Source organism: Triticum aestivum, chromosome 4D (genome assembly GCF_018294505.1).
Source record: "Triticum aestivum cultivar Chinese Spring chromosome 4D, IWGSC CS RefSeq v2.1, whole genome shotgun sequence".
Lineage (NCBI taxonomy): Eukaryota > Viridiplantae > Streptophyta > Magnoliopsida > Poales > Poaceae > Triticum > Triticum aestivum.
In genome coordinates, this window is record NC_057805.1 from 301,050,937 (window position 1) to 301,078,594 (window position 27,658).

General features: G+C 45.2%; 3 protein-coding genes and 4 non-coding genes across 8 annotated transcripts; 1 reads left to right on the forward strand and 6 right to left on the reverse strand.

Moving 5' to 3' along the window:
* Window positions 1-8,725: 8,725 nt before the first annotated feature.
* Window positions 8,726-12,451, forward strand: LOC123097553 (serine/threonine-protein kinase AtPK2/AtPK19). 2 transcript variants are annotated; one of them, XM_044519322.1, is made up of 7 exons: window positions 8,726-8,915; window positions 9,838-10,826; window positions 10,932-11,014; window positions 11,094-11,214; window positions 11,312-11,485; window positions 11,594-11,701; window positions 11,985-12,451. In XM_044519322.1, the coding sequence occupies exons 2-7, from the start codon at window positions 10,167-10,169 to the stop codon at window positions 12,282-12,284; spliced, it is 1,446 nt and encodes a 481-aa protein (XP_044375257.1). In that variant the 5' UTR covers window positions 8,726-8,915; window positions 9,838-10,166; the 3' UTR covers window positions 12,285-12,451. The 2 variants fall into 2 exon arrangements, with proteins under 2 accessions (XP_044375257.1, XP_044375258.1); XM_044519323.1 differs by lacking the exon at window positions 8,726-8,915 and adding an exon at window positions 9,041-9,234.
* Window positions 12,452-14,065: 1,614 nt separating this feature from the next.
* Window positions 14,066-14,894, reverse strand: LOC123097555 (photosystem II repair protein PSB27-H1, chloroplastic). The gene has a single exon (XM_044519326.1). It carries the CDS (start codon window positions 14,781-14,783, stop codon window positions 14,268-14,270), a length of 516 nt encoding a protein of 171 aa, XP_044375261.1. The 5' UTR covers window positions 14,784-14,894; the 3' UTR covers window positions 14,066-14,267.
* A 239-nt stretch (window positions 14,895-15,133) lies between these two features.
* LOC123097554 (eukaryotic translation initiation factor 2 subunit beta-like) lies at window positions 15,134-20,313 on the reverse strand. The gene is made up of 10 exons (XM_044519324.1): window positions 20,174-20,313; window positions 19,984-20,087; window positions 19,063-19,168; window positions 18,926-18,981; window positions 18,589-18,640; window positions 18,410-18,510; window positions 17,957-18,102; window positions 17,683-17,825; window positions 17,035-17,120; window positions 15,134-15,396 (listed from the first exon to the last, which is right to left on the reverse strand). Exons 2-10 carry the CDS (start codon window positions 20,029-20,031, stop codon window positions 15,319-15,321), a joined length of 816 nt encoding a protein of 271 aa, XP_044375259.1. The 5' UTR covers window positions 20,032-20,087; window positions 20,174-20,313; the 3' UTR covers window positions 15,134-15,318.
* Window positions 15,495-15,574, reverse strand: LOC123100854 (small nucleolar RNA SNORD34). Its single transcript, XR_006448487.1, has one exon. It is a non-coding gene; the product is annotated as a small nucleolar RNA SNORD34 (small nucleolar RNA).
* Window positions 15,930-16,011, reverse strand: LOC123100853 (small nucleolar RNA SNORD34). The gene has a single exon (XR_006448486.1). It is a non-coding gene; the product is annotated as a small nucleolar RNA SNORD34 (small nucleolar RNA).
* On the reverse strand, window positions 16,091-16,172 carry LOC123100855 (small nucleolar RNA SNORD34). The gene has a single exon (XR_006448488.1). It is a non-coding gene; the product is annotated as a small nucleolar RNA SNORD34 (small nucleolar RNA).
* Window positions 16,411-16,492, reverse strand: LOC123100852 (small nucleolar RNA SNORD34). Its single transcript, XR_006448485.1, has one exon. It is a non-coding gene; the product is annotated as a small nucleolar RNA SNORD34 (small nucleolar RNA).
* Window positions 20,314-27,658: the final 7,345 nt, after the last annotated feature.

Consider the following 27,658-nt stretch of genomic DNA (forward strand, 5'->3'; position numbering starts at 1 on the left):
AGGTGCACCAGGTGGGCACAACCCACCTGGGCGCACCAGGACCCCCAGGCGCGCCCTGGTGGGTTGTGGTCCCCACGTGGGCCCCCTCACTTATCCCTTCAGCCCACTTAATCACTCACCTCCAGAAAAAAATCTCCCTTGGTCTCTCTCTCCTGTGTTCTTGCTCTCAAACCCGCGGATTTCGATCTCTTTGCTCAAAGCTCCGTTTCCGAAACTGTTTCCGGGATTGTTGCTTGGTATGTGACTCCACTGTTTGTCCAATTAGTTTTTTTAGTGGTTTATATTTTGAATAATTAGCTACTCTTGGTGCTGCTGTAGATGTGCTTGCATGATAAATTTTTAGAGTTCTAAGTAGTTTGAATGCTTGCTATGGCCTCTATGCATCCCCATGAGTAGTTGGTATCAATTTTGTGAAGTTTCGTTGAGAAAATTTTGTGGGCTAATAAATTTCAGAATTTTGTTCATAGGAAAACCATGAATATCTTTAGGAAGTTTGGCTCTAAGAAGAACTCCAAGGGTGTTATTGGGGAGTCCTTTGACAGTGATCTCCATCCTCGGAGGTTGGCGGAAGTACGGCCGTGTGAATGGCCGCACACCCCGTTCCTGGAAGAGGCTGGAATCCTTCAGTAGTTCACACAATATGCTGCTAATGCCGGCCTCACCAACTTCATCGCAGATGAGTGTGAACAGCACCAAATCCTTGCAAACATCGTTGTTCAAAGCTTTACTTTCCTTCCTAGGAATAATCCTCCTGAAGTGAGCTTTGATTTATATGTTGAAAACCATCAAATACCACTTACTGTATTTTGTGACATATGCATGATCCCTTCTGATGGGAGCTTAGCCGAGCCTAGGCCGGCTGGGTTTGAGGCCTTTTATCGCACTTTGACAGTGGGAGATGAGAGAGGGGTGTCAGCTACCACTGCCGCTGGCTTGCATTTCTGTTGTTCATTACTTTGCACTTTTCATTGCAAAATGCTTGCTTGCTGGAGAGAAGGTGGGTGCACTTAGTTCACCAGACCTTGATGTTTTACGTCATGCATTAGAGGGTGACAACACTTATAGCTGGGAGCTATCATGGCTCGTCGCCTCCATCTTAATAAATATCAGGGTAAAATACATGGTGGGATTTATGCTACTCGTTTGGTGGCTCACTTTAATTTGAGATACGCCCTCATGATTACCCTCTGACCAAGGTTTACCTAGACCATGCAGCCATGGAACACCATCATTTTCTTGCACGAGATTATCATAACATTCCTATTCCTTATAACCTGGTCTTTAGCGTTGAAACTCGTGATATTATTCCATTGCCTGCTCCTGCTTTGCTTGATTCTGTTGCCAGGGCCGGATATAAGATCATGCCTGCACACATCATCGCCTATCGGAACGCTCAGGCTGCTGCAGAGGCAGCACAGGAGGAGCCTCAACAGTGGGATGAGTGGATGCCCGCTCCTCAACACCCCTACTACCCTCCAGGCTATTGATCGACTACCAAGTTAGGTCAAAAGCCTAAGCTTGGGGGAGTACGTGTTCTCGCCGATATTACATTCATGTCCACTTATTTTCAGTTGTCGGTGTTCACACTTTTTCATTATATCATCCATGCTTAGATTCATTTTTCTTGCTTTCTTCTTGTGTGTTTGAAAAACTTTAGAAAAACCAAAAAAATTAGTTGTAGTAGTTTACCTTCTATGCATGCTTAGTAGTAATATTAAAAAGAAAACCCAAAAAGATTCCCTTGTTCTTCTTTTGCTTGTTGGGAGCTTTCCCGTGTAAATAGTTTTTCTCGTTTTTGCTTTTCCCTTTTATTTGCTTGTTCAAGAAAACCAAAAACTCCAAAAATATTTCAGTGTGTTTCTCTGAATTTCTTTTCTTCTTTTTTTGAGTTATACAAAGGAGAAGACCACGATGAAAATGTTGAGTGGCTCTCATATGAATAATTGTCGAACTAATAAAGAGCACATTTTACCTTGCCTTCTCCTGTTGAATAAAATGTTTGCAGATTCCAGCTTAGTCCATGGAACTCTTGCACTATTATTATTTTCACAACGTTCGGTCGTGCAAGTGAAAGGCAATAATGACGATATTCGATGAACTGGTCGTGGCAGAGAGAAACTGGTATGAACTCGACTTGTTCTGTTTGTGTAAATATGTTTAACCTAGTATCCATGATTCAGCCCATTATGATTAAACATGTTTGCAATGACAATTAGAGATTATAGTTTCTCATGCCATGCATAAGTAGCTAGGAGTGGATAATGATTTATCTTGGATATCAACATTGCGTTAAAATGATTGTGATGTAGTATGATGATATGGTATCCTCCTCTGAATGTTCGAGTGGCTTGACTTGGCACATGTTCTGTAGTTGAATCAAAACCAACATAGCCTCTATGATATTTATGTTCATGGTGTTCATGTCCTACTCATGCTAGTGTCCAATGTTACTTATGCATAATGCATGGTTATGACCGTTGTTGCTCTCTAGCTGGCCGCTTCTCAATCTAATTGCTAGCCTTCGCCTGTACTAAGTGGGAATTCTGCTTGTACATCAAAAACCTTGAACCCAAAGTTATTCCAGATGAGTCCACTATACCTACCTATATGCGGTATTACCCTGCCGTCCTAAGTAAATTTGCATGTGCCACCTCTAAAAACTTCTAAATAAATATCCTTTTTGTGTGCCTGGATCGTTCATGGAACGACAGGAGGTGGTCGGTATCTTCCATGCTAAGCGGGTTATTCTCAGGTCGAGTGTTTATTCACTCGCCATCGCACGAGAAAAGGGCGGTAATAGGGATGCCCAGTCCCAAACTGCAAACTGAAAAAGAGTTAATCTCTAAATAATCAAACAAAAACTCCCAATGGAGTCAAAACCTTTACTTTTATCGCTTGGGAACCGCCACTAGCGTGCTTAGCATGGAAGATATTGATAACTGATGGTCGTGAAGTAAATGAGAAGGGTGCATGTCTCAAAATATCATTTACCTCTGTTTTAAAAACTGAGCTCTCACACCTCTGCAAATCACTGCTTCCCTCTGCGAAGGGACTATCTATTTACTTTTATGTTGTGTCATCACCTTCTAAAACAAGCGCTAGAACCTGAGAGCACAGCTGTCATGACTTATGCATTGTGTGTAGCTAATGTTGGGTGCATCATGACTGGATCTTTTCTACCATGAATTACAATGTTTAGTCGCTGCTTGAACTTTGGAGGTGGTCTGCATTTATGTTTTGCGGTCTCAGAAAGGGCTAGCGAGATACCACTATTTTCATATTATATCATGGTTGTTTTGACAATGTGTTGCCTTTTGAGATATCTTATTATTGCTCGCTAGTTGATTATGTCATTGATATGAGTCATTATAATCTTTAAGAGTTATTGTCAGCATGGTTAGTTATAATGTGGTTGAAAACCTAGGTGTTGTTTAAGCTTATTTATGCAAACAAGAGCAAAAGAGTTTGTAAAAGTTTTTCTTTTTCACTTTCAGTTTATCAACTGAATTGCTTGAGGACAAGCAAAGGTTTAAGCTTGGGGGAGTTGATACGTCTCCAACGTATCTACTTTTCCTAACGCTTTTCCTCTTGTTTTGGACTCTAATTTGCATGATTTGAATGAAACTAGCTCCGGACTGACGCTGTTTTCAGCAGAACTACCATGGTGTTGTTTTTGTGCGGAAATAAAAGTTCTCGGAATGGAATGAAACTTTGCGAGGAATTTTTATATAATATATAAGAATTTCTGGACCCAAGACCTACCGGAGAGGGGCTCCTCGGTGGGCACAACCCACCAGGGCGCGCCCCCTCTCCTGGCGCGCCCAGGTGGGTTGTCCCCACCTGGTGGCCCCGCAGACCCTGATTCCGACGCTATAAAATCACATTATTTCAGAAAAAATCAGGGAGAAAGAATTATCGTGATCCACGAGATGGAGCCGCCGTCACCTCCTGTTCTTCATCGGGAGGCCAGATCTGGAGTCCGATTGGGGCTCCGGAGAGGGGGATCTTCGTTCTTTGTCATCACCAACCCTTCTCCATCGCTAATTCCATGATGCTCCCCACCGGGAGTGAGTAATTCCTTCGTAGGCTCGCTGGTCGGTGAGGAGTTGGATGAGATTCATCATGTAATCAAGTTAGTTTTGTTAGGGCTTGATCCCTAGTGTCCACTATGTTCAAAGATTGATGTTGCTATGACTTTGCCATGCTTAATGCTTGTCACTTTGGGCCCGGGTGCCATGAACTCAGATCTGAATTGTTTATGTTATCATCATTATATCCATGTTCTAGATCCGATCTTGCAAGTTATAGTCACCTAGTACGTGTTATGATCCGGTAACCCCGGAGTGACAATAACCGGGACTTCTTCCGGTGATTACCGTAGTTTGAGGAGTTCATGTATTCACTATATGTTAATGCTTTGTTCCGGTTCTCTATTAAAAGGAGGCCTTAATATCCCTTAGTTTCCAATATGGACCCCATTGCCATGGGAGGGTAGAACAAAAGATGTCATGCAAGTTATTTCCATAAGCACGTATGACTATTATGGAATACATGCCTACATTATATCGATGAACTGGAGCTGGTGTCGTATCGCCCATGGTTATAACTGTCTCATGATGAATATCATCCAACAAGTCACCGATCCAATGCCTATGAATTTATCCTATATTGTTCTTGCTAAGTTACTACTGCTATCATCACTGTTACACTTGCTACAAAATTACTGCTATCACTGTTACTGTTACCGTTACTGCCGTCACTGCTATCAAAACTATCATATTACTTTGCTACTAATTAATTGCTGCAGATAATTAATCTCCATGTGTGGTTGAATTGACAACTCAGTTGCTAATACCTTGAAATATTCTTTGGCTCCCCTTGTGTCGAATCTATAAATTTGGGTTGAATACTCTACCTCGAAAACTGTTGCGATCCCCTATACTTGTGGGTTCTCACACGTTAGTGTGGATACCGTGGATACCGTTTCGATTTATTTTTTCAAATAACTCCTCATTAATTAATTTATAGTATCTCGTTTTAATGACTAATTATTTGTAAGGAAAACACGGGCATGGTAATACATACAGATTCGTTTGCAAATGAAAGAAGATTCCTTTGCATTCTCAAATGTAGGCGGACCAGGCAGACCAGGGTCGTGCCGTGGTGGTCGCGTGTGTTGTACGGACACTTAGCACCCAGCCACCCCCTCCCCCCCCCAAAAAAAGAACGACAACAAAAGAAGTTCGCGCTTCCACGTTTCGGATTGAAATATCTGGCGGCCCCAATTCCAGCCCTGCAAAATATCCCTTCTCCACCGTCCCCTTCCGCGCCCAGATTGCTCAAATCCCTCATTCGCCGCCAACCCAAGCAAAGTTTGAATCGTCCCTCGTCTCGTCTCTTTCCCCACCTCTGTGCCGGACGACGACGACGACGACGAAGACGACGGTCGCGCTTCACCATCGCACCAGAGCTACCTCATCTACGCCCTCGTCCATCGCACCGGGTGGTCCACCGACGACGTCGGCCGCCGCAACCGACGTGCCTCACAGACACCGACTTCCACCGCATCAGGTACGCTTCACCGACGTCGTCTCCCACCTCACCGGAGCTACTTCACCGAGCACAGCGTCGCACCTCCGCCCCCCGAGGCCGTTGGGGCTTCACCAATGGTCTCGTCCACCGCATCGTAGCGCTCCGCTGCCACTCAAGATCTGCAACCGTACGTGGCCGGCCAATGCCAGCGCATCACCCTCAACGGCTCTGAAGTGACCCGCACTCTAGCTAGGCGAGCATGCCCAAACGCCGGCCCGAACTAGGTATCCACACATTGTTGGGGAACGTAGCATGCAATTTCAAAAAAATTCCTACGATCACGCAAGATCTATCTAGGAGATGCATAGCAACGAGAGGGAGAGAGTGTGTCCACGTACCCTCGTAGACCGAAAGCGGAAGCGTTTGACAACGCGGTTGATATAGTCGAACTTCTTCTCGTTCCGACCGATCAAGCACCGAACGTACGACACCTCCGAGTTCTGCACACGTTCAGCTCGATGACGTCCCTCAAACTCTTGATCCAGCAAAGTGTCAAGGGAGAGTTCCGTCAGCACGACGACGTGGTGACGGTGATGGTGAAGTAATCCACGTAGGGCTTCGCCTAAGCACTACGTGAATATGACCAGAGGCGTAAACTGTGGAGGGGGCGCCGCACACGGCTAGGAATCAATGTTGTGTGTTCTAGCGGTGCCCCCCACATATATATAGGTAGGAGAGGGAGGGGAGCAGCAAGGGGCGCCCCAAGTAGGAGTAAATCCTACTTGGGCGCCTCCTCCAAGTCGGCCTCCCCCTTCCATAAGTATCGGAGGGGGAAGGAAAGAGAGGGGGAGAGAGGGAAAGGGGGAGGCCGAATCCTCCCCTATCCTTCTCCTCCTATTTCGGCCTACATGGGGCTCACCAGCCCCTTAGGGGCTGGTCTGTCCCCTACTTGGCCCATTAGGCCCATGTAGTTGCCGGGGGGGGGGGGGTGCCCGGAACCCCTTCCGGTGACCCAATATGTACCCGGTACCCCCAGAACACTTCTGGTGTCCGAATATCATCGTCCTATATATGAATATTTACCTCTCGGCCATTTTGAGACTCTTCGTCATGTCCGTGATCTCATCCGGGACTCCGAACAACATTCGGTCACCAAATCACATAACTTATATAATACAAAATCGTCATCAAACGTTAAACGTGCGGACCCTACAGGTTCGAGAACTATGTAGACATGACTAAGACACCTCTCCAGTCAATAATAACCAGCGGAACCTGGATGCTCATATTGGTTCCCACATATTCTATGAAGATCTTCATCGGTCGTACCGTAATGACATACGTTATTCCCTTTGTTATCGGTATGTTACTTGCCCGAGATTCGATCGTCAGTATCTTCATACATAGTTCAATCTCATTACCGGCAAGTCTCTTTACTCGTTTCGTAATACATCATCCCGCAACTAACTCATTAGTCACATTGCTTGCAAGGCTTATTATGATGTGTATTACCGAGAGGGCCCAGAGATACCTCTCCGATACTCGGAGTGACAAATCCTAATCTCGATCTATGCCAACCCAACAAACACCTTCGGAGATACCTGTAGAGCATCTTTATAATCACCATTTACGTTGTGACGTTTGATAGCACACAAGGTATTCCTCCGGTGTCCGGAAGTTGCATAATCTCATAGTCAAAGGAATATGTATATGACATGAAGAAAGCAATAGCAATAAAACTTAACGATCATTATGCTAAGCTAACGTATGGGTCTTGTCCATCACATCATTCTCCTAATGATGTGATCCCGTTCATCAAATGACAACACATGTCTATGGTTAGGAAACTTAACCATCTTTGATTAACGAGCTAGTCTAGTAGAGGCTTACTAGGGCCACGGTGTTTTGTCTATGTATCCACACATGTATCAAGTTTCCGGTTAATACGATTCTAGCATGAATATTAAACATTTATCATGATATAAGCAAATATAAATAACAACTTTATTATTGCCTCTAGGGCATATTTCCTTCGGAAGGAAGTTCAATACAAATTGAAATTGCAATACATGACTTGGTGTTTATTTCGCACTTGCAATTGAGTTTCCCTCTGAATCTCATATACTGAAGAACCAATGCAATTGTAGCATAGAAATATAAACATTAACTATGAACGTGGAAATAAATAAAAACTTTATTATTGCCTCTAGGGCATATTTTCAACAGTGCAGTGATCTGTGATTCACATGCTAATTTTGTTGCAACATGTACTTTCATTTCCCGATGCTTCTAATGCGTCGAGGGAGGGCCTTTCATTGGTAGCGTCGATGGGATATCATCATATTATTGTGGAGTATGATTCTACTGGAGTAGTAGAAGCGTGTATGGAATCGTCTACATGGTGGTATGAAGGTGCGACATTGTGTGGACTTGGTTTCGAGATAGGAGATGTCCAATTCATGCACCGTTGAGGTGGTAAAACATTGTTACGAGAATGATATTTCATGTAATTGGGTAGATAATTCTCTCTCTTTTATTTTTGAGCTTCTCGTGAACGATGTCATGCGTTAATCAATAAAAAAAAGTGGCTATGTCTCAGTCGACTGAGACTTAACCAAGACTCAATCAAGTGACATGATATATAAGTAAGAAAAAAAACCAAAAAGATAAAAATTGCACGAATCTCCACCCAAGATCAAACGAATATAGCATCGACTGAGATATAACTAAGTCTGTGTCAACCGAGACTTAGCAAAAGATAAAAATAAGCAATGATGGCATTCCTTTAAAAAAAAGATAAGACGTGTGGTAAGCAACTCAAAGTTTGAAACTATTCAAAAAGAGATAAAACGTGTGGCTCGGAGAACAAACCGATCCATAAAAACAAGATTCTTTACACAACCTCTCTAACACGCTCCCTTTAGCTTGACCCGCAAAAAAAAAACTTTGACTTGGCTTACAGTAATGCACACGGCAGAGCCCTATCTCTATCCCTTTCGCAGGAGGGAAACCAAACCAAAAACCAGAAGCAACCTTGGCGCCAAACCAAGATAACCCCTCGCGTTTTGCGCGAGGAGAGAGCGGATTGATAACTACCAGCCTCTTCCTTCCCCCCGTGACTATGACAGCGGGCCCCAGGTGGTCCAACTGGCGGCCCATCTCGGCGGCGCAGCATATTCGCCACAAGCCAACTCGCATCGCGAGCCCGCCTCGATCCCGTTACGGAGTCCACCAGTGCGAGCCCGCCACGCGTCCCCTTACGGTTACCGGAGCCCCGCACACCACGCCCCTATTCTATAATAGGAGCCCCCTCGCCGCCCCGCCGCAGGGGATCGCCGTGCACTCGCCGCCGCTTCCAGCCGTCCCCCTCACCCTCCGCAAAGGTTCGTCGTCGCGCTCTCCCCAGCCCTCCTCTCCTCCGTTTCCTTCTGTTTTCTCCTCGCCGGGACGTTCGTCCGGCTCGAGCACGCCTCTTTTACGCGTCTTTTTTCGATTATTTCGGGTGCAGTTAAGGTTTTGCGATTGCTCGTCGGACCGGTGAGCGCTGCGGGTTTCGCAGCCCCCAATTGCGTTGCTGCCTGGGCGCGGATTCGTGGGTCTGTTAGATCTGCACAGGATTCCCTTCTTTGGATCTGTGGTGCTCATAGGGGGCAGGGGCTAGTGGTCGATTTGGGGATTTAGCTGATGCCTTGAACTCCCATGGTAATTGTCTCCTTCTGAGTGTAATTCGGTGTGTATATTATGTTAAAAAAGTATGGTTTTGTAGGGTTAATTTGGGTGTTAGCTGCGAGAGGTGTGGATACGCAGTAAATTCATGAGCTCTCCAATAAGTTTGCTTCCCGTTCTTGTTTGTCTGGGTTTATTTTGACATGCGTCCCCATTCTTGGCAGATAGGAATGCCAATTTTAGTTAGGCTTCGTGTTTGGATAGGCACTAGATCGGGCATAGGATGGACGTTTCATCAATCGGGGTTATTTCGAGGTAGAGACGTATCCTGGTTGGGTGGGTCTCATGACTTTTGGGGCTAAATTTGGAATGCTGTTGTTCCTCTGATTGGAAAACCCTTTTTTCTAACTTCAGTGGCAAATTACTTTTAGAAGACGCTTTACTGTCTTTAAGTTTAGTCTCTGCTAAAGATAACACGGTGCCCTACCGATTCAGTTTGCAGATCAGCACATGGTTTTATACTCTGATGAATAATCCCAATGTTCTTCTTAATAGGCATGCTAGTATGATGTTCTTCTTAGTACAAGCTTCCTTGTTTGTGAAATTGTTGAATTAACTATAATATCCTTCTGCGTGCAGCCCATAGACAAGTTGATCTCATGTATTCAGAAAGAACAGTGGCATCCAGAGTTTCCTGTTCATCGGGAAACAACGGAAGCTTCCCACCCTGCCTTTGCCCGGGATTCCTGGGATTTCCTGTTGTCTCCGTGAACTTCCACTTGTTCAAGGCCATTGTTCGCAGCCCTGCATCTTCTGTTGTCTTGGGTATTTGTGGAAGGAGCCTCCCTTAGACAGAGCTGCCCCATAAGGTGTTCATTCTATATTTCTGAGAATTGGTAGTGGGAAGCCGTGCAGCTACCGCTAGCTTTCATCAAGATTCTCAAACTGTTGAATCTTGGTTCCTGGAGATGGTTTCCTCTGAGATACCTTCAGTTACAACAACCCATACACAACGCCCCAAGCTCTTTACAGGGATGATACTTCTGCCAAAAGGGCCTCCAGATGTTGTCCTTCCTGAAAATGTTGAGTTTGATTTTAACGATGTTTTTGGTGCTACGGCGGTCCAGACCCCCACAGAAGTAAGCATTCTCACTCCAGGCAGCCCTGCACCTTTGGCTGAGTCCAATGAGGAGGTTTACAATGACCCTGTAGTCATTACCAAGCGATCTCATTCTCTTGTTGGCCCAACTTCACTTGTTAGCCAATCCTTGCCACTTAGTAAGCTTACTCTACATGAGTCTGAGAGCTCATTAGATCTGCTAGAGTGTCTTTCTAAAGAAAAGAAAAGTGGCCAGGGGAGTCTTAGTGATGAAGAGCTCAATGATACAACAAAGGAGAATGAGGCTGTTGGACTCGACGACTTTGAACTCTTGAAGCTTGTTGGCCAAGGGGCATTTGGCAAAGTCTATCAGGTGAGAAGGAAATGTACTTCAGATATATATGCAATGAAAGTCATGAGGAAAGACAAGATTTTGGAGAAGAACCATGCTGAGTACATGAAAGCAGAGAGAGATATACTGACAAAAGTTGATCATCCTTTTGTGGTGCAGCTGAGGTACTCCTTTCAGGTAGGCCGTTTACCATTTCTGTGTGTGCACTGTTTTTTTCAAGCATGGATATATTATCTGTAGTGTTTTGCATCTGCCAGTGCTAAAACCAAAACTTACTTGCAGACTAAGTACCGACTTTATCTGGTCTTGGACTTTGTAAATGGGGGGCATCTCTTCTTTCAGCTTTACCAACAAGGCTTGTTTAGGTAATTTAATTATGTAATCTTATCTTTACACCTATCCAGATGTGACAACCTTTTTATTAAGCTTCTACTTATGTGGTAGGGAGGAGCTTGCGCGCATCTATACTGCTGAAATTGTATCTGCTGTAGCCCACCTTCATGCCAATGGGATTATGCATAGAGATCTGAAGCCTGAGAACATCTTATTGGACGCTCATGGCCATGTAAGGATCCTTTATTGTGTCTTCTTATGTTACTTTTTCAGTCTTCGTGTTATGATCGCCAGAGGGGAAATTTCTTGACGTGCGTCTTCCATTGTAGGCCATGCTAACTGATTTTGGCCTGGCAAAGGAGTTTGATGAGAACACTAGATCAAATTCAATGTGCGGCACTGTGGAGTATATGGCCCCAGAAATTGTTCAGGGCAGAGGTCATGATAAGGCTGCAGACTGGTGGAGTGTGGGGATCCTTCTTTTTGAAATGCTTACGGGCAAGGTGAGTTGTTTGAGGGGAAATCTTCTGATTAGGAATATCTGCATTTCAGATGAATTATCCGCATGATATATTTTTCTTTGCACACTCTTTTTTTTCTATATGTTGCAGCCCCCATTTTTTGGTGGAAACAGGGACAAGATTCAGCAGAAGATAGTGAAGGAGAAGATGAAGCTTCCAACGTATTTGTCTAGTGAGGTTCACTCTCTGCTGAAAGGGGTAAGTTTGCTACGTTCACCTTGACCTTGCGCGCACGTGCATTGTGCAATCGACCCTTTGCTTGGCTTCAATGTCAGCCCAGTTTGAGTTTGTGATCAAACTAAAAATATGGTTAAGATAAGTTGCCTCGGTCCTAGATAAATAAAATCAGACACCTTAATGCTTGTAGTGAAGCCTGATCCATGGATGTCTCTTGTCGGAGACATGACTGATGCCTTGTTAGTTGGAAGTTAAATCTAGATGACTTGTTGCTAATTTGCCCTTTATCCGTTTTTTTTTTCAGTTACTGCACAAAGAAGCTGGCAGGCGGCTTGGAAGTGGGCCGGGCGGCAGTGACGAAATAAAGAACCACAAGTGGTTCAAGGCAGTGAACTGGAAGAAACTAGAGGCTCGACAGATCACGCCAAGCTTCTGCCCAAATGTTGCTGGGCAGACCTGCATTGCAAACTTTGACGAGTGCTGGACGAGTATGCCCGTGCTGGACTCCCCCGTGGCCAGCCCTGTCGCTGCAGATAGCAACTTCGTGGGGTTCAGTTACGTGCGGCCGGAGCCATTCCTTCAAAAGCCGAGTCCTCTAGGCTGAAGACTACTTTATAATTGTGGTATCTAAGAAATCCAGTATCTTATCTTTGCTCAAGACAGTAAGATGAACCTGCTGTTGTGCTTGTTTTAGACTTCATTTGTCTATCACCCAAGAGGGGGCTTGGCACTTGGCAGTAACTTTGTGGCAATCCGTCTTGTTTCTTGTTACTCTTTAGTTGCATCTTAATTACTTTCCATCAATCTCGCAGAGAATGTGCATGAACACTGTTTGTTGTTTAAGTTTTCTGCCTGGAAGAAGTTCATGGAAGAAGAGCCGTGGCTTTTTTTTTTATGCAAAGAAGAGCCGTGGCTGTTCTGCAACCATGGCGCGATGCTGGAGCCTTATGATGGGATGGCTAACCTGAGGCCTAAAATACGGAAAAGGCCGGAGCCTAGAGACGTGTTAGCCCGACTAGTTTGAGAGTTGGAAAACTCGAGAAGGTAATGGTGGATAGATTTGTATCCTTAGCATAGTGAAACAATGGCACTCCCGACATCACACGATCCAAAACGGTAGCTTCAATCAGTTCTTGCCAATAACCACAGCCGCTTGCCTGCAAAAAAAGAAAAACACCCGTTGAATAAAAAATATTAAACTGAAGGCACATAGCAATCTTCTATGGTGTACGTCATGTGAAAAGAAATGTGCATGAACACTAATCTTCTAAGGCCTTTGATAATTTTTAGACATCTGACATTTTTAAAAGGAGTGGACTTTGGGAAATTTTAAATTTGTAGATTATATATAGAGTGACTTGGATTTTTGGAGATGGGGGTAATTGGATGTTCTCCAAAGACATGGGAATGTGATTCTAATTTAAGGAAAGTCTAGCAGCTAGCACTAGACTTTTCTTAAATTAGATTGTCATTGTGAATCCAGTAGCACTGGAGCGAGCCGAAGGCGTGTTGCTGTCATCACCCCTCCATTACCGAAGCCAACAAACCTTATGGTAGTAGACAGTCGGGAAGTCGTCGTGCTACGGCCTTAAAGGACCAATGCACTAGAACAGTAACCGCCGTCGATGAAGAGAAGCGTAGATCGGAACGATCTAACCTATAGACACACGAACGTAGACGAATGAAGATCGGATCCAAGCAGATCCATAGTAGACAAAGGTCGACCGAATCCTGCGAGATTCACCGGAGACAAACCTCCACACGCCCTCCGACGACACTAGAAGCATCACCGGAACGAGGGCTAGGCAGGGAAAAGCTTATTCCATCTTCGGGGAGCCGTCGTCGTCTCGTCTTCTAAGCAGGACACAAACCCTACCTAAATTCAAAACAACATCAAAAACCATAAAACGGAGCCCTCCTACTGGTAAGGACCAAAATCCACCGCGCCTCCATGGCCCTAAGTCCACGGGAGACGAGGGAGCCCCGCGGGAGGCAATGAAACCCCTTGAAACCACTAGCACTAGCCATCCAGAAAGCAAAGTCGTTCTGTTTAGCACCTGGACTGTGCTGGGCACCGTTGAGGCAAGGAGGAACATACGAATCGACCAATCGGATTCCTCGGAGGCTCTTTCAATCCTTACATGTGACAACTTGTCTCGATCGGCCTATGGGCACTTGGTAGCTGAGATTAAGTCATTGATGGGTGATAAGGAGTTTATTCCACATAAAATTAAGAGATCTCATAATAGAGTCGTGTACTGCAGTGTGGATGAGTAAATGACCTCCATGTTGTGAGGACTTATGGTCACTCGATTGTAACCCTATGATTCATGAATAAAACTCCCTTTTGATGCGCCAAAAAAAGAGGAACAAGGAAGACGGTGATACACAAAATCAAGGATGCCCCCAACAATATTCTCACCATGCCGATCATCAGCCGATTAGACAAGTCGCACAAACAATTGATAAACTCGAGGCTCAAAATCGGAGCGCTTATGACCCACGGGACAAGCAACGCGACGTTCTCACCCTATCCTGTTTGACGCACGCACGTACATTTTGCTAGTGTGGACGTGGATGGAAGCCTTCAGCGGCCGCGCTTGAGCGACTTCTCGACGGCGTCCATCTCCTCGAGGATGCGGATGCGGCGCTTGTTGGGGATGGGCGCGGTGGGGCCGAAGCTGATGTAGTGGCCGGACACGGCGTTGAGCGCCGAGTACATGTCCCGGAACGACTGCCGCCCCAGCAGCGCCTTCTCGCGCCGGTACTTGGCCACCCACGAGTTGGACATCTCCCGCAGCTCCGTCACCGCGTCCGCCACCTTGGGGTCCGTCTTGTCCATGCTGATCGTCGACCGCACCTTCCCGATCACCTCCGTCGTCTCCGTCAGGTACTCGTCATCCGACGCCGCACGCGCACGCTGCGGCCACAGGGCCAGCAGCAGCGCCGCTCCCACGCCCGTGCCCGTGATGACGTCGCGCCTGCTGCTGGCTGCCGTCGCGTGAAGCGCCGCCGTCGTGTTGGAGCGAGCCGCGGGGAGCGGCTTGGCGACGGCCGCCGCTGCTGATGGGGCGGTGAGCATGGCGGGGACGGGAGACCTCATCTCTTTCTTTCTGTTCAGTGCGCTTGCGCGGGGAGGGGAGGTTGTGGAAAGGGAGGCAGCGAGCTCAGCTCGAGTCGTTTGATAGCTTGGGTCAGTGAGAAAGGGAAGAGGCGACACGTCGGCTTATCCTCTTATCATGACTTGTTTTCTTGTAAGGCTGTGTTTCAGTTGCCAGGATTTTCCTTTTCTCGTCCGCCGACGGGGCTGCGTGGTTGGTTCTCGTCATTCCAACGCCCAAATGCCTACCGTACCATACTACCACATCTCTCTTCATACGATGTCGTTTGAGGGTCACAGGTAGAATCTTCTCATGAAGATAACTAATAAAACTAGTAAAAAAGGCAAAGGAGTTGGCAATACGCCGCAAACTTAGATCCTCTGAGATAAATAGAAATTCACACCATCAGCATTCATAGTACAGGAAGTAACAAAATCCACAAATCGGTCTAGGCACAGTGAAAACAGGACAATAAAGATTGTTGTAAATCGGCAAATTGTTGGATTACGTTGATAGAGCATCCCCGCACTACCCAACTTAAGTTCCAGCCTTCCGACGCCCAACTTGCGCCACGAATCCAGCCTTGATAGGAGCAACTGACCTTGACGAACCACACTGATCAAGGTAAATAAATCAATCGGTTAGTGTATGGTTAAAACTTGTGGCTACAAGAAAATCCTAAATTGCAGCATGTTCAAGTAAAGGGCGATTTTTTCATCCTCAGATGTTGCATCAGTTCTCACGAGGTTCAAACAATGTAGGCAATAAGGTTTTGCAACTCATCATTGGTGAGTTTTTAGCTAGAGGCAGCAGGCGAAAAATACAAGAGCCGAAAGAGCCTTGATAATAGTACAATAATGCACAAGCCTCAGATGCTGCAATTAGTAGACTGCCTCCGTCCCAAAAAGCTTGCCTTATACTCCCTCCGTCCGAAAATACTTGTCATCAAAATGGATTAAAAGAGATGTATCTAGAATTAAAATACATCTAGATACATCCCCTTTTTTCCATTCTGATGACAAGTATTTCCGGACGGAGGGAGTATTTGTCAAAAATGTAGGCAATAACTTCACTCATCATCAGCACTACCCCAGAAATGCAAACTAACATCTGAACTCTAGACCAAACAATATATACACTGGGATCGTTCCATCCTCAGATGTTAAATAAATTCTCACAAGATTGGTCAAACAATGTAGGGAATAAGGTTTGCAACTCATCATAGGTAGAAAAGCCCAGAAGCCAAGTAACCGAATGTAAATAATAAAAATATATAGAAAAAGAATCAATGAATTTTTAGTGCATTTTTTCATCCTCAGACGTTGCAGAAGCTTCTCATAAGATTGATCAAACAATGTAGGCAATAAAGTTTGCAACTCATCATAGGTAGGCAGCCAAGGACGACTACTAAGCAATAAAAAACACAAATAACACCGTGTTTAGCTAAAAAGAATAAACACAATCGTACTGAAAAACCTCAGATGTTGCAATTATTATCACAAAATATTTGTCAAACAAATGACTCTGCAACTAATCATCAGCACAAATCAAGTGCAAAAACTGTAAAAAGATTTTCGATCATACAGCATAAAAAGACAGATTGAAGCTGGGTCAAATAAAAGGCAGTGTTCCATCCTCAGAGGTTGCAGAAGTTCTCATAAGATTGTTCAAACAATGTAGGCAATACTGTTTGCAACTCATCATAGGTAGAAACAAGAAATACAGGAACCACTAGTAACTAATGTAAACGCGAATAGAACCATATTAGTTCAAAACAATAAACAGGAACACAAAGGACCCATGATGCATCTTTTAAGCCTTAGATGCTTGTGAAATTATCAGAATCTATTGTCAACCGTATGAAATAACTCAGCATCTTATCATGAAAAGACCTCCATAAGTGGCAAAAAAACATAGTAACACACTCCGCACATCACTATGCTTAGCAACAGGTGACAATACAATACAGGAAGAAGCATGAGGCATTTATCACGCAAATGCTCGTCATATAATGCAATCTGGCAACTCAAAGGCAAAGTTGATAAAAAGTACGACATGACAACAGAGACAAATACTATATTGCTACTCTCGTGATGATTCATCCAACGGTACGAAGCTGAACTATGACAATGTGAAGGCATAGATCTAGCACTAAAGATGCTTTCAGACGAATTTCCGAACTGAAAGTCAGAATAATTGGAGAAACAATGAATGGTCTATATCTCCCACGATAAGTGGGTGTAACAGTCTTACTTGTTCACAGCGAAGGAAGAACAACCGATTCTCCTTGGAAAGGATGGTATCTGGGCTCTTGCATCCATTACATATGACATATTCATCTGAAACAAGTGAACATGCGGACAGCAAAAGTTAGTGCATTGAGCTTATAGGAAATCAAAAGCAGCTGAGAGATTAGACTATAGAAAATTGGTGTCGGCTCTCCCCATCATCTCATGGGAAAATAAGGAGCTACTCTTCCACGTCGAGAAGCTCTAGGTTACGATTGGACGATCATGCCACAAGAAAAATATAAAGCTAATTCACAGCAAGTGACCATCATACTTCATACGCCATAGTTATGTCTTTCTACTGGGGCCATGAAAGATTGGGAGTTAACTTGGAAGGAGATAAAACTAACTGCCAACCTATATATTCAGAGCAGAACATTGATTTTCACTACAGTTGTATGATTCTCTTGATTCCACAGGGTAAACTGGCCACGCACAACAATAACTAAACCTTACAAATCGAAAACAAAAACAACCTAATGATTTTTTTAGCAACACAACTGCAGGCTGAAATATTTAATTCAATATTATGCTTACACGTAAAAAGCCAGGACTCATAAACTTAAGCCAAAAAGGAGCAGAAACAAGGTCACGGAATAATAAGGAAACTTACTGATATATCTCCTGAGTATAGCTTCAAAGTTCTTCGGGGCAAATCTTCCTTTGATAACCAACCTTTGTTGCCCATCAAGGGATCCACTTGTTCCCATCTCAGCAAGTAAAAACATCATCACATGTTCAGGTTGCCTATGCATTCTGAAAAGTAGAAATATCACTTAAGTTAGCTCATGATATCCTTTAAATTTTCAAATAAAATGAAAAATATTCAAATAAAACAAAGTAACAGAAAATAAGATCAAGTTGGAGTGAAAACAAAGAAGAATTACGTTTTGCACAAGTCCATGAAGTTCACAAAAACTGTCTTCTTTGTGCCTTCCCTAAGAACTTGAGGAGGCCGCATAACTGTTCTTCGTCTATCACCAGCAAGATCTGGATTATTCTCACGCAGGATATTGAAGACTCTGCCAAGCAGCTGTAACCAAACAGCTTGATGATTAGGTTTCACCAAAAAGAATGAAATCAAGGAACAACTGAGCACTATCCAATTGCTAGCTATGTACCGGTAGCATCTAAAAAATAAACAACAAAGAACTAAATCAAGAAGCACACAGAAGAAACGCTTCTCAATATGCACTGTAAAGCAACTGAAATGAAAAATGAAATGATCAAATGAATGATCGTTAATATTAGTTTGTTCACGGAACTCATGGTCTGTCAGTTGTCAAAATTCAATAATAGGATAGGAAATGTTAATTAAACAGACATGGAAGTACAATTACCTCATCATATTTGTAATCTCTATCAGTTCCTTCCCATGGGTATTGGGTTGCTCCACCCAGCACAATCCCTTCTCCTTGTTCATCCTCTCCAACTTGATCATCTGGAGATTACATACATGCTCAGACACAGCAGCAAATGTAATGAAGATAAATAAAATACTAACAAGCAATATATTTACCAAGAGTGTCTTCACCATCTCCAGCCTCAACAAGTGATGGATCAAGTTCCACCTGAAATTTGAACATCGGTGAGTTAGAGCAAATAGCAAGACAGAACCGATAGTCTAAACAGTACTTTCAACCGAGTGATGAAAGCCTGAGGCTTGGGCATTGTAGTGGCTTATTCCATTGGCATCTTATTATGTTTGGCATGCACGAGGAGAAACATGACAAATTGACAACATAATTTAATGTCATATACAAAATAGAATAGTAGACATCCCACAACTTTCTCAAACAGCATTAAACATAAGCAAAACATAGCACTGAGCCACAAACTGAGCCTAATGAACTCACAAGTTTCTTCTTTTTCTTTTTCAATCCCACGAAGCTTGCCTCGCCAGACTCAGTGACTGAAAACAATGCAGAAAACTTTCAGCAACAACGGACAGCAGATAATGAGATCTTCTATTTTTTTGCATCAATACACGGACCTGACAAGCCCTCCGTCTTCTCTGCCAGCTTATCAACCTCATCAGCAGGATCTTGGATGACGACCTTCTTCTTCTTCTTTTTCTTGGTTGGATCAAAAGGTGCAATCTGCAAAACATCATAAACATTATCAATAAGCATGCACAAGACAAGGGAAATACAAGCATATATAAAACATTAACTGGGGAATACAACTATTTGGAACCAAACTAAACATAATAATAAACAGTGAAGTGCGTCTTCTTCCCACCTCTTCATTTAATGAAGGGGATTCCTCTACTGTTTGCCCGTCAAAAAAAATAGTGAAGTAGTCCAGTAATTTCAGTTCAAGGCAACATTATGGTGATGTATAATTAAAATGTTAGGATTACAGTTTTGTTGCCTATGATAATTGTTGGCAGGGATTGCATAACAGCACCACTATCTCCGACATGAATTGTTTAGCTGGTCTGATGCAAAAATCTACCTCATCTGATACAAAAATCTACTTACAGGCATACGCAGACATTAAGAGTTCAAATGTCCTAAAAAATCACGTACTGCTGCTCAACGCTACACGAGCTTCAAATCCTATGCTTAATTGGTAATTCTCGTAAGTTGAGCAAATTAGAATACACGGGAGTTAAATAATTTGGTTTTGAATTCCTGCCCGAAGAGCGAACCAGGGCAGTCCCGCATCTGACTACACATCACACAACAACCATTGGCTTAGCAGTTTAAATCGCTCTTGCAGATTAGACATCTTCAACCAAAGTATACAAATCAAACAGATCGCCCCCATCGTCTCGTATTCACAGACAAAACAAACAACAAGCACGAAATTATATCCGTCCCCTTGCTTTGGCAGCCTATTCACCGTCCAAACCAAAGACGAATCCGCCGAAGAAGACGTGCAGAGCGAAAAGGAGAAGAGAGCTTTTCACCTCGGTGGCCTCCTCCTTCCTCTCCATCATCTGCTCCTCGTCCGCCATGGTGACGCTGGCCTTCTTCACCCCCCTCTTCTGCTGGCGGCGCGACGGCTCTAAACCTAGAAAAGAGAACGCAGGAGCCGGATCAGATCGGGTTGGGTGGGGGCGAGACGGATTTTCGGGTGAAAAGGTTTCCAGCTCTTACAGCGAGAGGGAGAGGCGACGGCGGCGGGGCTCCGGGTAGGGTTTCAGTCGTCGAGAGCTCTTAACTTTCTTTCTCTCTCTCACTTGTTTGCCAGGCGTTTATCTCTCACAGACGGGAAACGATGGGCCGTATTTGTAGACTCTCGCCTTACTTGGGGGCAACGAAAAAACTAGATGCGGCCTTGGCCTTTTTTACAGGCCTTTTCTTTTTCAAGAGACAATATGCTTCAAAGAAAAAGGGTTAAATCAGATAAATACCGCTGTAATTTTAGTGATTCCCAAAAATACCACTACATTTTTTTTAACCTAAGTACTTTTTTGAAAGAAAATGGATTTTATTCATTAGAAATAACCATTACATCGTTTTGAGGATTGGTACCATATCACTATTTGGTTCCTTGAACCATTCGAAAATGAAAGAAAATCTAGCCAGTTTGCCAAGTTCATGACTGACTTTATTTGCTTCTCTATTACGGTGCTCAAATTTAGAAATGGAAAAATCACAAGCTAAATGAAAACAATCATCAAAGATTGTCGCTGCTGCACCCGACGATCATCCTCCTTCCTTCATGGTGCCGATCACCTTCGTATTATTCGAGTTAATAATAATGCGGTTGCATCATGTCCTTTGCGCTAGCGATAGGCCGAATTTTAGGGCCACGGCTTCAACCATCAGTACATCCACGCACCAGTCAAACTTAGCATTTTTTCCAACGATGAGCCTACCTTTATCGTCTCTTTGGACCGCCCCCATCGTACCCCTGAGTAAGTCATGGTCAAAAGAAGCATCAACGATAAGTTTCACAAACCCCGCCAGGCGACAAGACCATCCCCCTCTCTTCATGGAAATATTCGGCGAGTAGGCAGTAACAAAGTTGGTTGTAAGAACACGTATCCCCATGAAATTTTGTTGTGTGTTTTGAGTTGTCTTGTTATGAACCAATTTACGCCTTTCCCACCACAAATATCAGGCTGATATGGCAATTATTTCATGCACATTTTGATTGCCCATAATACATAACTCTTGATTTGGCATTGAAAGTAAATATTATTGGGAAACGTAGTAGAAAACAAAAAAAACTCACCCTACGATCACCGAGGAACAATATGAAGATGCATAACGGGTTGTGATTAACAATCGTTACCGAGCATATAGCTAGCGTTCCTTCTGAGCCAGGATCAAACTCAGATTTTGACTATGATTAGGCGGGGACAGGATTCGAACCTGCAGTCTTCAGGTCAGAATTCTTTCCAATTCGAAAGTCCCAAATGATCCAAGGGAGCGGAAAGAGAGGGATTCGAACCCTCGGTACAAAAAAATTGTACAACGGACTCCGGGAGTGCAGCGGAAGTAGACGAGTCGGTGTAGATCGTACTTGGAGTCCCTTGAACGTCAATGACGATCACGCGAAAGGCTCTCAAACGATCCCTCGAACAGAAGACCGAAAGCACAACCTCTCTACTTGGTTGCAAGCGTACGGTCTTCACAATCTGGTGGCGCTTCGCCGTTCAGAGCTAATCGTCGCCGGAGAATTGGAGGGAGGAGATTAGAACCACACGGGACATCTAATTATAAGGATTAGAGGTGGCTAGGACAAGTTCTAATTAGTCAACTAAGACCAACTAGAACCAGAACTAGGGCCCAGTTCTTTTCACACAGGATTCTGCAGAATTAAGATTTTGGAAAATTCTCCCAGAATCTACTTCTCCCAGAATCTGTTGCCGAGTTCTTTTCTGGGATTGTAGGTTGAGATTCTGGAAAGAGTTGTGTGTTGAAATGTCTGTAGTACCCTTAGACAAAAAATGTTTGATGAATTTATTAACACCTTGTTGTTTCTAACAGTATCTAATCGAATATGAGCATGAAAGTGATTTACGAATGTCATAAAAAGTGCTAAATATTACATTTAGAATGGATTTAAAGATTTGTTCATTACAAAAGTGGATGAACTAAAAAAATGGATAATCTCAAGGTACGAGACTAGCAGCAATCGCCTCGCGTACTGCGTTCATGGTACCATCATCTTCTGGTGGTAGAGCATTGGCACCTGTAAATGACAATGGAGGTTGCACATATGCATCATTGTCGAACTTGTCAAAATGCTCATCACGTAACTTGCTATCACGAATCCAATTGTGGAGACACATGCATGCAGTGACAATCATCTTTTGGGTCTCCGGTTTGTACCGAGGTATGCCTCCATCTCCAAGAATTCGCCATTTCATCTTGAGAACACTAAATGTTCTTTCGATGACATTTCGCAAAGAAGAATGTCGATGGTTGAATGTCTCATATCTCCCAACTGGTGGGTGTTGTTGGAAATCTGGTACATGGTATCGTTTCCCTTTGTATGGAGATAGATATCCAACTCTGTTTGGATATCCGGAGTCGACAAGATAATATTTATCTATAGTACGACATCAACAAAAGAAATTAGAAATGTACAACATACCATCATGTATATAACAATATGGATACATGCAAGATGTTACCTATGGGGGGTTGTGGAAAGTGATCATAACGAACTATGGCATCGCTCCATACACGTGTGTCATGAACAGATCCGGGCCATCCGGGAACAACAAACGTGAACCTCATATCAAAATCACACACTGCCATAACATTTTCACTTGTGTAACCTTTCCTATTCCTGTGTTGGGGCTCCAACTCCTTAGGCACAATCACCTTAATGTGTGTTCCATCAATGGCTCCAATAGCATGTTGAAAATGAGGCCAAAACTTTGTTTTTCTAAGTACTGGGTGTGGTTCAGAGAAAGTTGGATCAATTGGTCTTATGTAATCATCGGCCATGCGGTCTACACACTCCAAAACCTCGTGGAATTTTTTATTAATGACAGAACAACTATGTGCAAACCGATCTGCGACATTATCGGTTGTTTGACATGTACCCACAGTCCATAAAAATTGTGCCAATGCTTCTTTGGATGAAATGTTGGAAGTTGACTCAAGACCATACTTCTGAACTAACAGATCATGCAATATGCGAAACACTGACCTCCTCATTCTGAACATAGCATAGAAAGATTTTGCATCTTTCTCTTTCTCTTCTACCCATTGGAGGCCTGTAACAAGATGTAACTTTCTTGGTGCGTACGGCAGTGTCACACTTGACGACGCCACATCCAGAGCAAATGCAAGCATGGCCGCCTCAAATTCCTTTTCTTCTTGTTTCTTTTTGGATTTATCCATCTGCCACAACAACATGCACATAGTGTAATATTAGGTACAACACAGTTCAGATAACAGTACATCTCCAATGCAAATAGCTTAGTTCACAAAAGTACACCTCCAAAGCAAGTAGCTTAGCTCACAACATTACAAGTAAATAGTCTGGTAGAAAGCAATTAAAATATAGATGTTCTACTTATTATTGAGCTCCCACATCCTCTTTATCCATCCAAGCCTTGCAACAGATTCATGAGCTGTGAAAGTGGAGAAAACATCACGATATTTCTTTTCCATGAAAAGAAATGTAGCATAGAAATGCTCATCACTTCCTGGTTTTGCACCATCCGCTTCCACCATGGCCATCATTTGTTTAATCTCTTCTCTTGTTGGATCCACACTCTCCTCTACATCTCTCTTCTCTGCATCCCTCCTCTCCCTTGCCCTTTCCTCTTCATCCCTCTTATCCCTTGCCCTCTCCTATGCATCCCTTTTCTCCCTTGCAATCTCCACTGCATCCCTCTTGTCTCTTGCACCAATCCATCCATCCATCTATCTAACAAATCCATCCATCCATCTAACAGCATCAGCAATCTGGGTGCAAAAAATTAGCACCATCCATCCATCTAACAGCATCAGCAATCAATCCATCCATCTATCTAACAAATCCAAGCATCAATCCATCTACCTATGCAACATAAATCAATCTAGCACTCCATAGCATAAGAAAAAAGAAGAACAGAGAGACGGGGAAAGAGGATGCCTCACCGTGGGTGTGGTCTGCACCTCGCGTGGGCTGCTTGTGGACGTCGAGGTGCAGCGCCGGTGGACGTCGGTGGCTGTCGAGGTGCAGCGCCGGTGGCCGTCGATGTTGGCGGAGACACGGCGGAGGGGAGGATGAGCAGCGAAGGAAGAGGGGCGATGAGGGAGATAAGGCGGGCGGGCGGCGGCGGCAAGGGCCAGGCGGGCGGCGCCGGCAAGGGCCTGGCCGGCGAGGTTGGTCCGGCGGCGGCGCAACAACCCTAGCCGTCGCTGCGTCTGGGGACTCCTTTTTCCCCCGATGCAAACAGGGGTCGAGCGGCCGCTCGCTCGTTTCCTCTGGTCCAGCGCATGGATGGGCAGTGGCATTCCTGGTGTAATTTCGTGATGGGATAGGGGTACTCTTCTATTTTGAAACGTTTTCACTGGTGGGACTTGCCAGAATCTAAGGATTCTGGGAAAATCAAGCTTTTTGGGTGCTTTTGGATCACTAGGATTCTAGAGAATCCTCTCCAGATTTTGGAAGTCAAAACGAGTTCTTTTGGCTCCAGATTTTCCAGACCAAAATTCTCCACAATCTGCTCAAAAGAACTGGGCCCAACTAGAGGAGGCTCCAAAACTTGTGTCTACATAGGGTGGAAATCCTCTAGTATATATAAATTAGAGAGGAGGGAGAGGGCAGCCACCAGGGGGAAGCCCCCCTTGGGACGCCGGCCTAGGGAGAGGGAGTAGGACTCCCACCCCTAGTCCAATTCTCCCCCCCCCCACACACACATAAGGAAAAGGGGGGCGCCTTCCTACTTGGTGTGACGCCCTCGATTCAATCGTACACTAATCATACACGCAAATGTGTACGATCAAGATCAAGGACTCACGGGAAGATATCACAACACAACTCTAGACACAAATAAAATAATATAAGCTTTATATTACAAGCCATGGGCCTTGAGGGCTCGAATACATAAGCTCGAATACACAAGAGTCAGCGGAAGCAACAATATCTAAGTACAGACATAAGTTGAACAAGTTTGCCTTAAGAAGGCCAGTACAAAAGCATCTACGATCGAAAAGGCAAGGCCTCCTGCCTGGGAGCCTCCTAACTACTCCTGGTCGTCGACGGTCTCCACGTAGTAGTAGGCACCCTCGGGGTAGTAATAGTCGTCGGTGGTGTCATCTGGCTCCTGGGCTCCACCATCTGGTTGCGACACCCGGAAAGAATGGAAAAGGGGGAAAAGAGGGAGCAAAGCAACCGTGAGTACTCATCCAAAATACTCGCAAGCAAGGATCTACACTACATATGCATCGGTGTCAATGAAATGGTTAGTATCTGTGGACTGAACTGCAGAATGCCAGAAGAGAAGGGGAAAGCCTAGCCTATGGAAGACTAGCAGCTTCAAGCATCTTGCAGCATCAGAAGAGATAAGAGTAGCATAAAGTAAAGTAGTAGTAGTGTTATCAACCTCGGCCAGAGATCCTTTCTCGACTCCCTGCGAGAAAGCAATCCCAGAGCCATACTATCTAGTTACCACCTTAAGTATCCAGTTCTAGTTGTATTGATCGGGATACAACTCCAAGTGTCCGTTACCGTAGGACAGGCTATCGATAGATGTTTTCTTCCCTGCAGGGGTGCACCAACTTACCCACCACGCTCGATTAACTCCGGCCGGACACACTTTCCTGGGTCATGCCCGGCCTCAGCCAAACAATACGCCGCAACCCGACCTAGGCTTAATAGAGAGGTCAGCACACCGGACTAAACCTGTGCCCCCAGGGGTCTTGGGCCATTGCCCCGGGAACTCCTACACGTTGCGTGGGCGGCCGGTGAGCAGACCTAGCTACCTCCTTAAAAAGGCAGGCGCTTACCAGTCCAACCCGGCGCGCGCCGCTCAGTCGCATGACGTCTGTTAAGCTTCGGCTGATGCATACGACGCAGAACACCCATACTATGACCACGTGATGGTTAGTGCTATCAGGCCAGAGGCCCCTCGGATCAAATATCCAAATCATAGTGGATTAGGAGCACGCGGTAACAAGCAGAGACTCACGATCGATGTGCACTACAAAAAAAAGACACATCCGTGACATTTTGGGCCGAACGAAAAAAATTTCTGTCATACATATGACACTTCTATGACGATAATTGTGACAAAACCCGGTATCATCATAGATGTGGTGGCCTCCTACTTCTATGACAAAAAATCATGACAGAAAATGGGCTTTTCGTCCTGGGCGGGCCGGAGACGTAGCTGCATGACATTCTTTGGGCCGTCCATGACAGAAAAAACCGTGGTAGAAGCGAGGGCGAGGAAAATTTCGGGGAGTTCCCGGTTACGGTGGGAGGTCGGGGGCCGAGCGATGCGCGTTTCTCTCGTACACGTACGCGCGTGTGTGCGAGGCGTTGGCTCTAACTGAACCCGAGCGAGGCGTTGGGCTCTAACTGAACCCGAGCGATTGCACTGCAGGCTACGCGTTACTGAAACCGAGCGATCGATCGATGGCTGTTAACTGAACCCGATCGAGCGTTTCCTTCGCTACTGCTGCTAACTGAAGCCGATCGATGCTGCCTCTGGGATAAACAGTGAGCGTTGCGGGGGGGTTTGGATGAACAGTGAGCGGTGGCGTTGCCTCTGGATGAACAGGACCCCGTGGTGTGGTGGAGGGCTGGATGAACAGTAGACGGTGGAGGGGTGCCCGTGGAGGGGTGGTTGAACATGACCCCGTGGTGTGGAGGGCTGGATGAACAGTAGACGGTGGAGGGGTGCCCGTGGAGGGGTGGTTGAACAGGACCCCGTGGTGTGGAGGGCTGGATGAACAGTGGACGGTGGAGGGGTGGTTGAATAGTAGCCGGTGGAGTAGCACGCGGTGGAGGCTGGATGAACAGGAGCTCGTGGAGGCTGGAGGAGGTCGACGGTAGCCCGTGGAGGCTGGAGGAGGTCGACGGTGGAGATGAACAGTATCCCGTGGAGTCCCGTTTTGCGGTACGCCACACCCCTCCCGATGAACAGGACCCCCGTTTCGACCGTAGGAGGTCCGTTTTGCGGTACGCCACACCCCTCCCGATCAACAGGACCCCTGTTTCGACCGTAGGAGGTCCGTTTCCTCCGTTTTGTGGTACGCCACACCCCTCCCGATCAACAGGACCCCCGTTTCGACCGTAGGTGGTCCGTTTCCTCCGTTCTGCGGTACGCCAGGCCTCATTTCCATCGCCTGTTCCGTCCAAGCCCTCCCGATGAACACGACCACACATTCCGTTCCGACCCAGCCGGTTGGCTCCCACGCGTTCCGTTGCCTCCCGATGAACACGACGCATTCTGTTGCCTCCCCATGAACACGACGCATTCCGTTGCCTCCCCATGAACACGACGCATTCCGTTGCCTCCCCATGAACACGACGACGACGCTGTTTCTCCGTTCCGACCCAGCCATGTACACGAGCCTTGGCCGTACGTATGCGCGAGTAGGCGTTCGAGACCCCGCCCGTATGTACACATACGTGGCAATATTTTCTTTCTTGCACCCTGGCCGCTGTATGTACGTGTA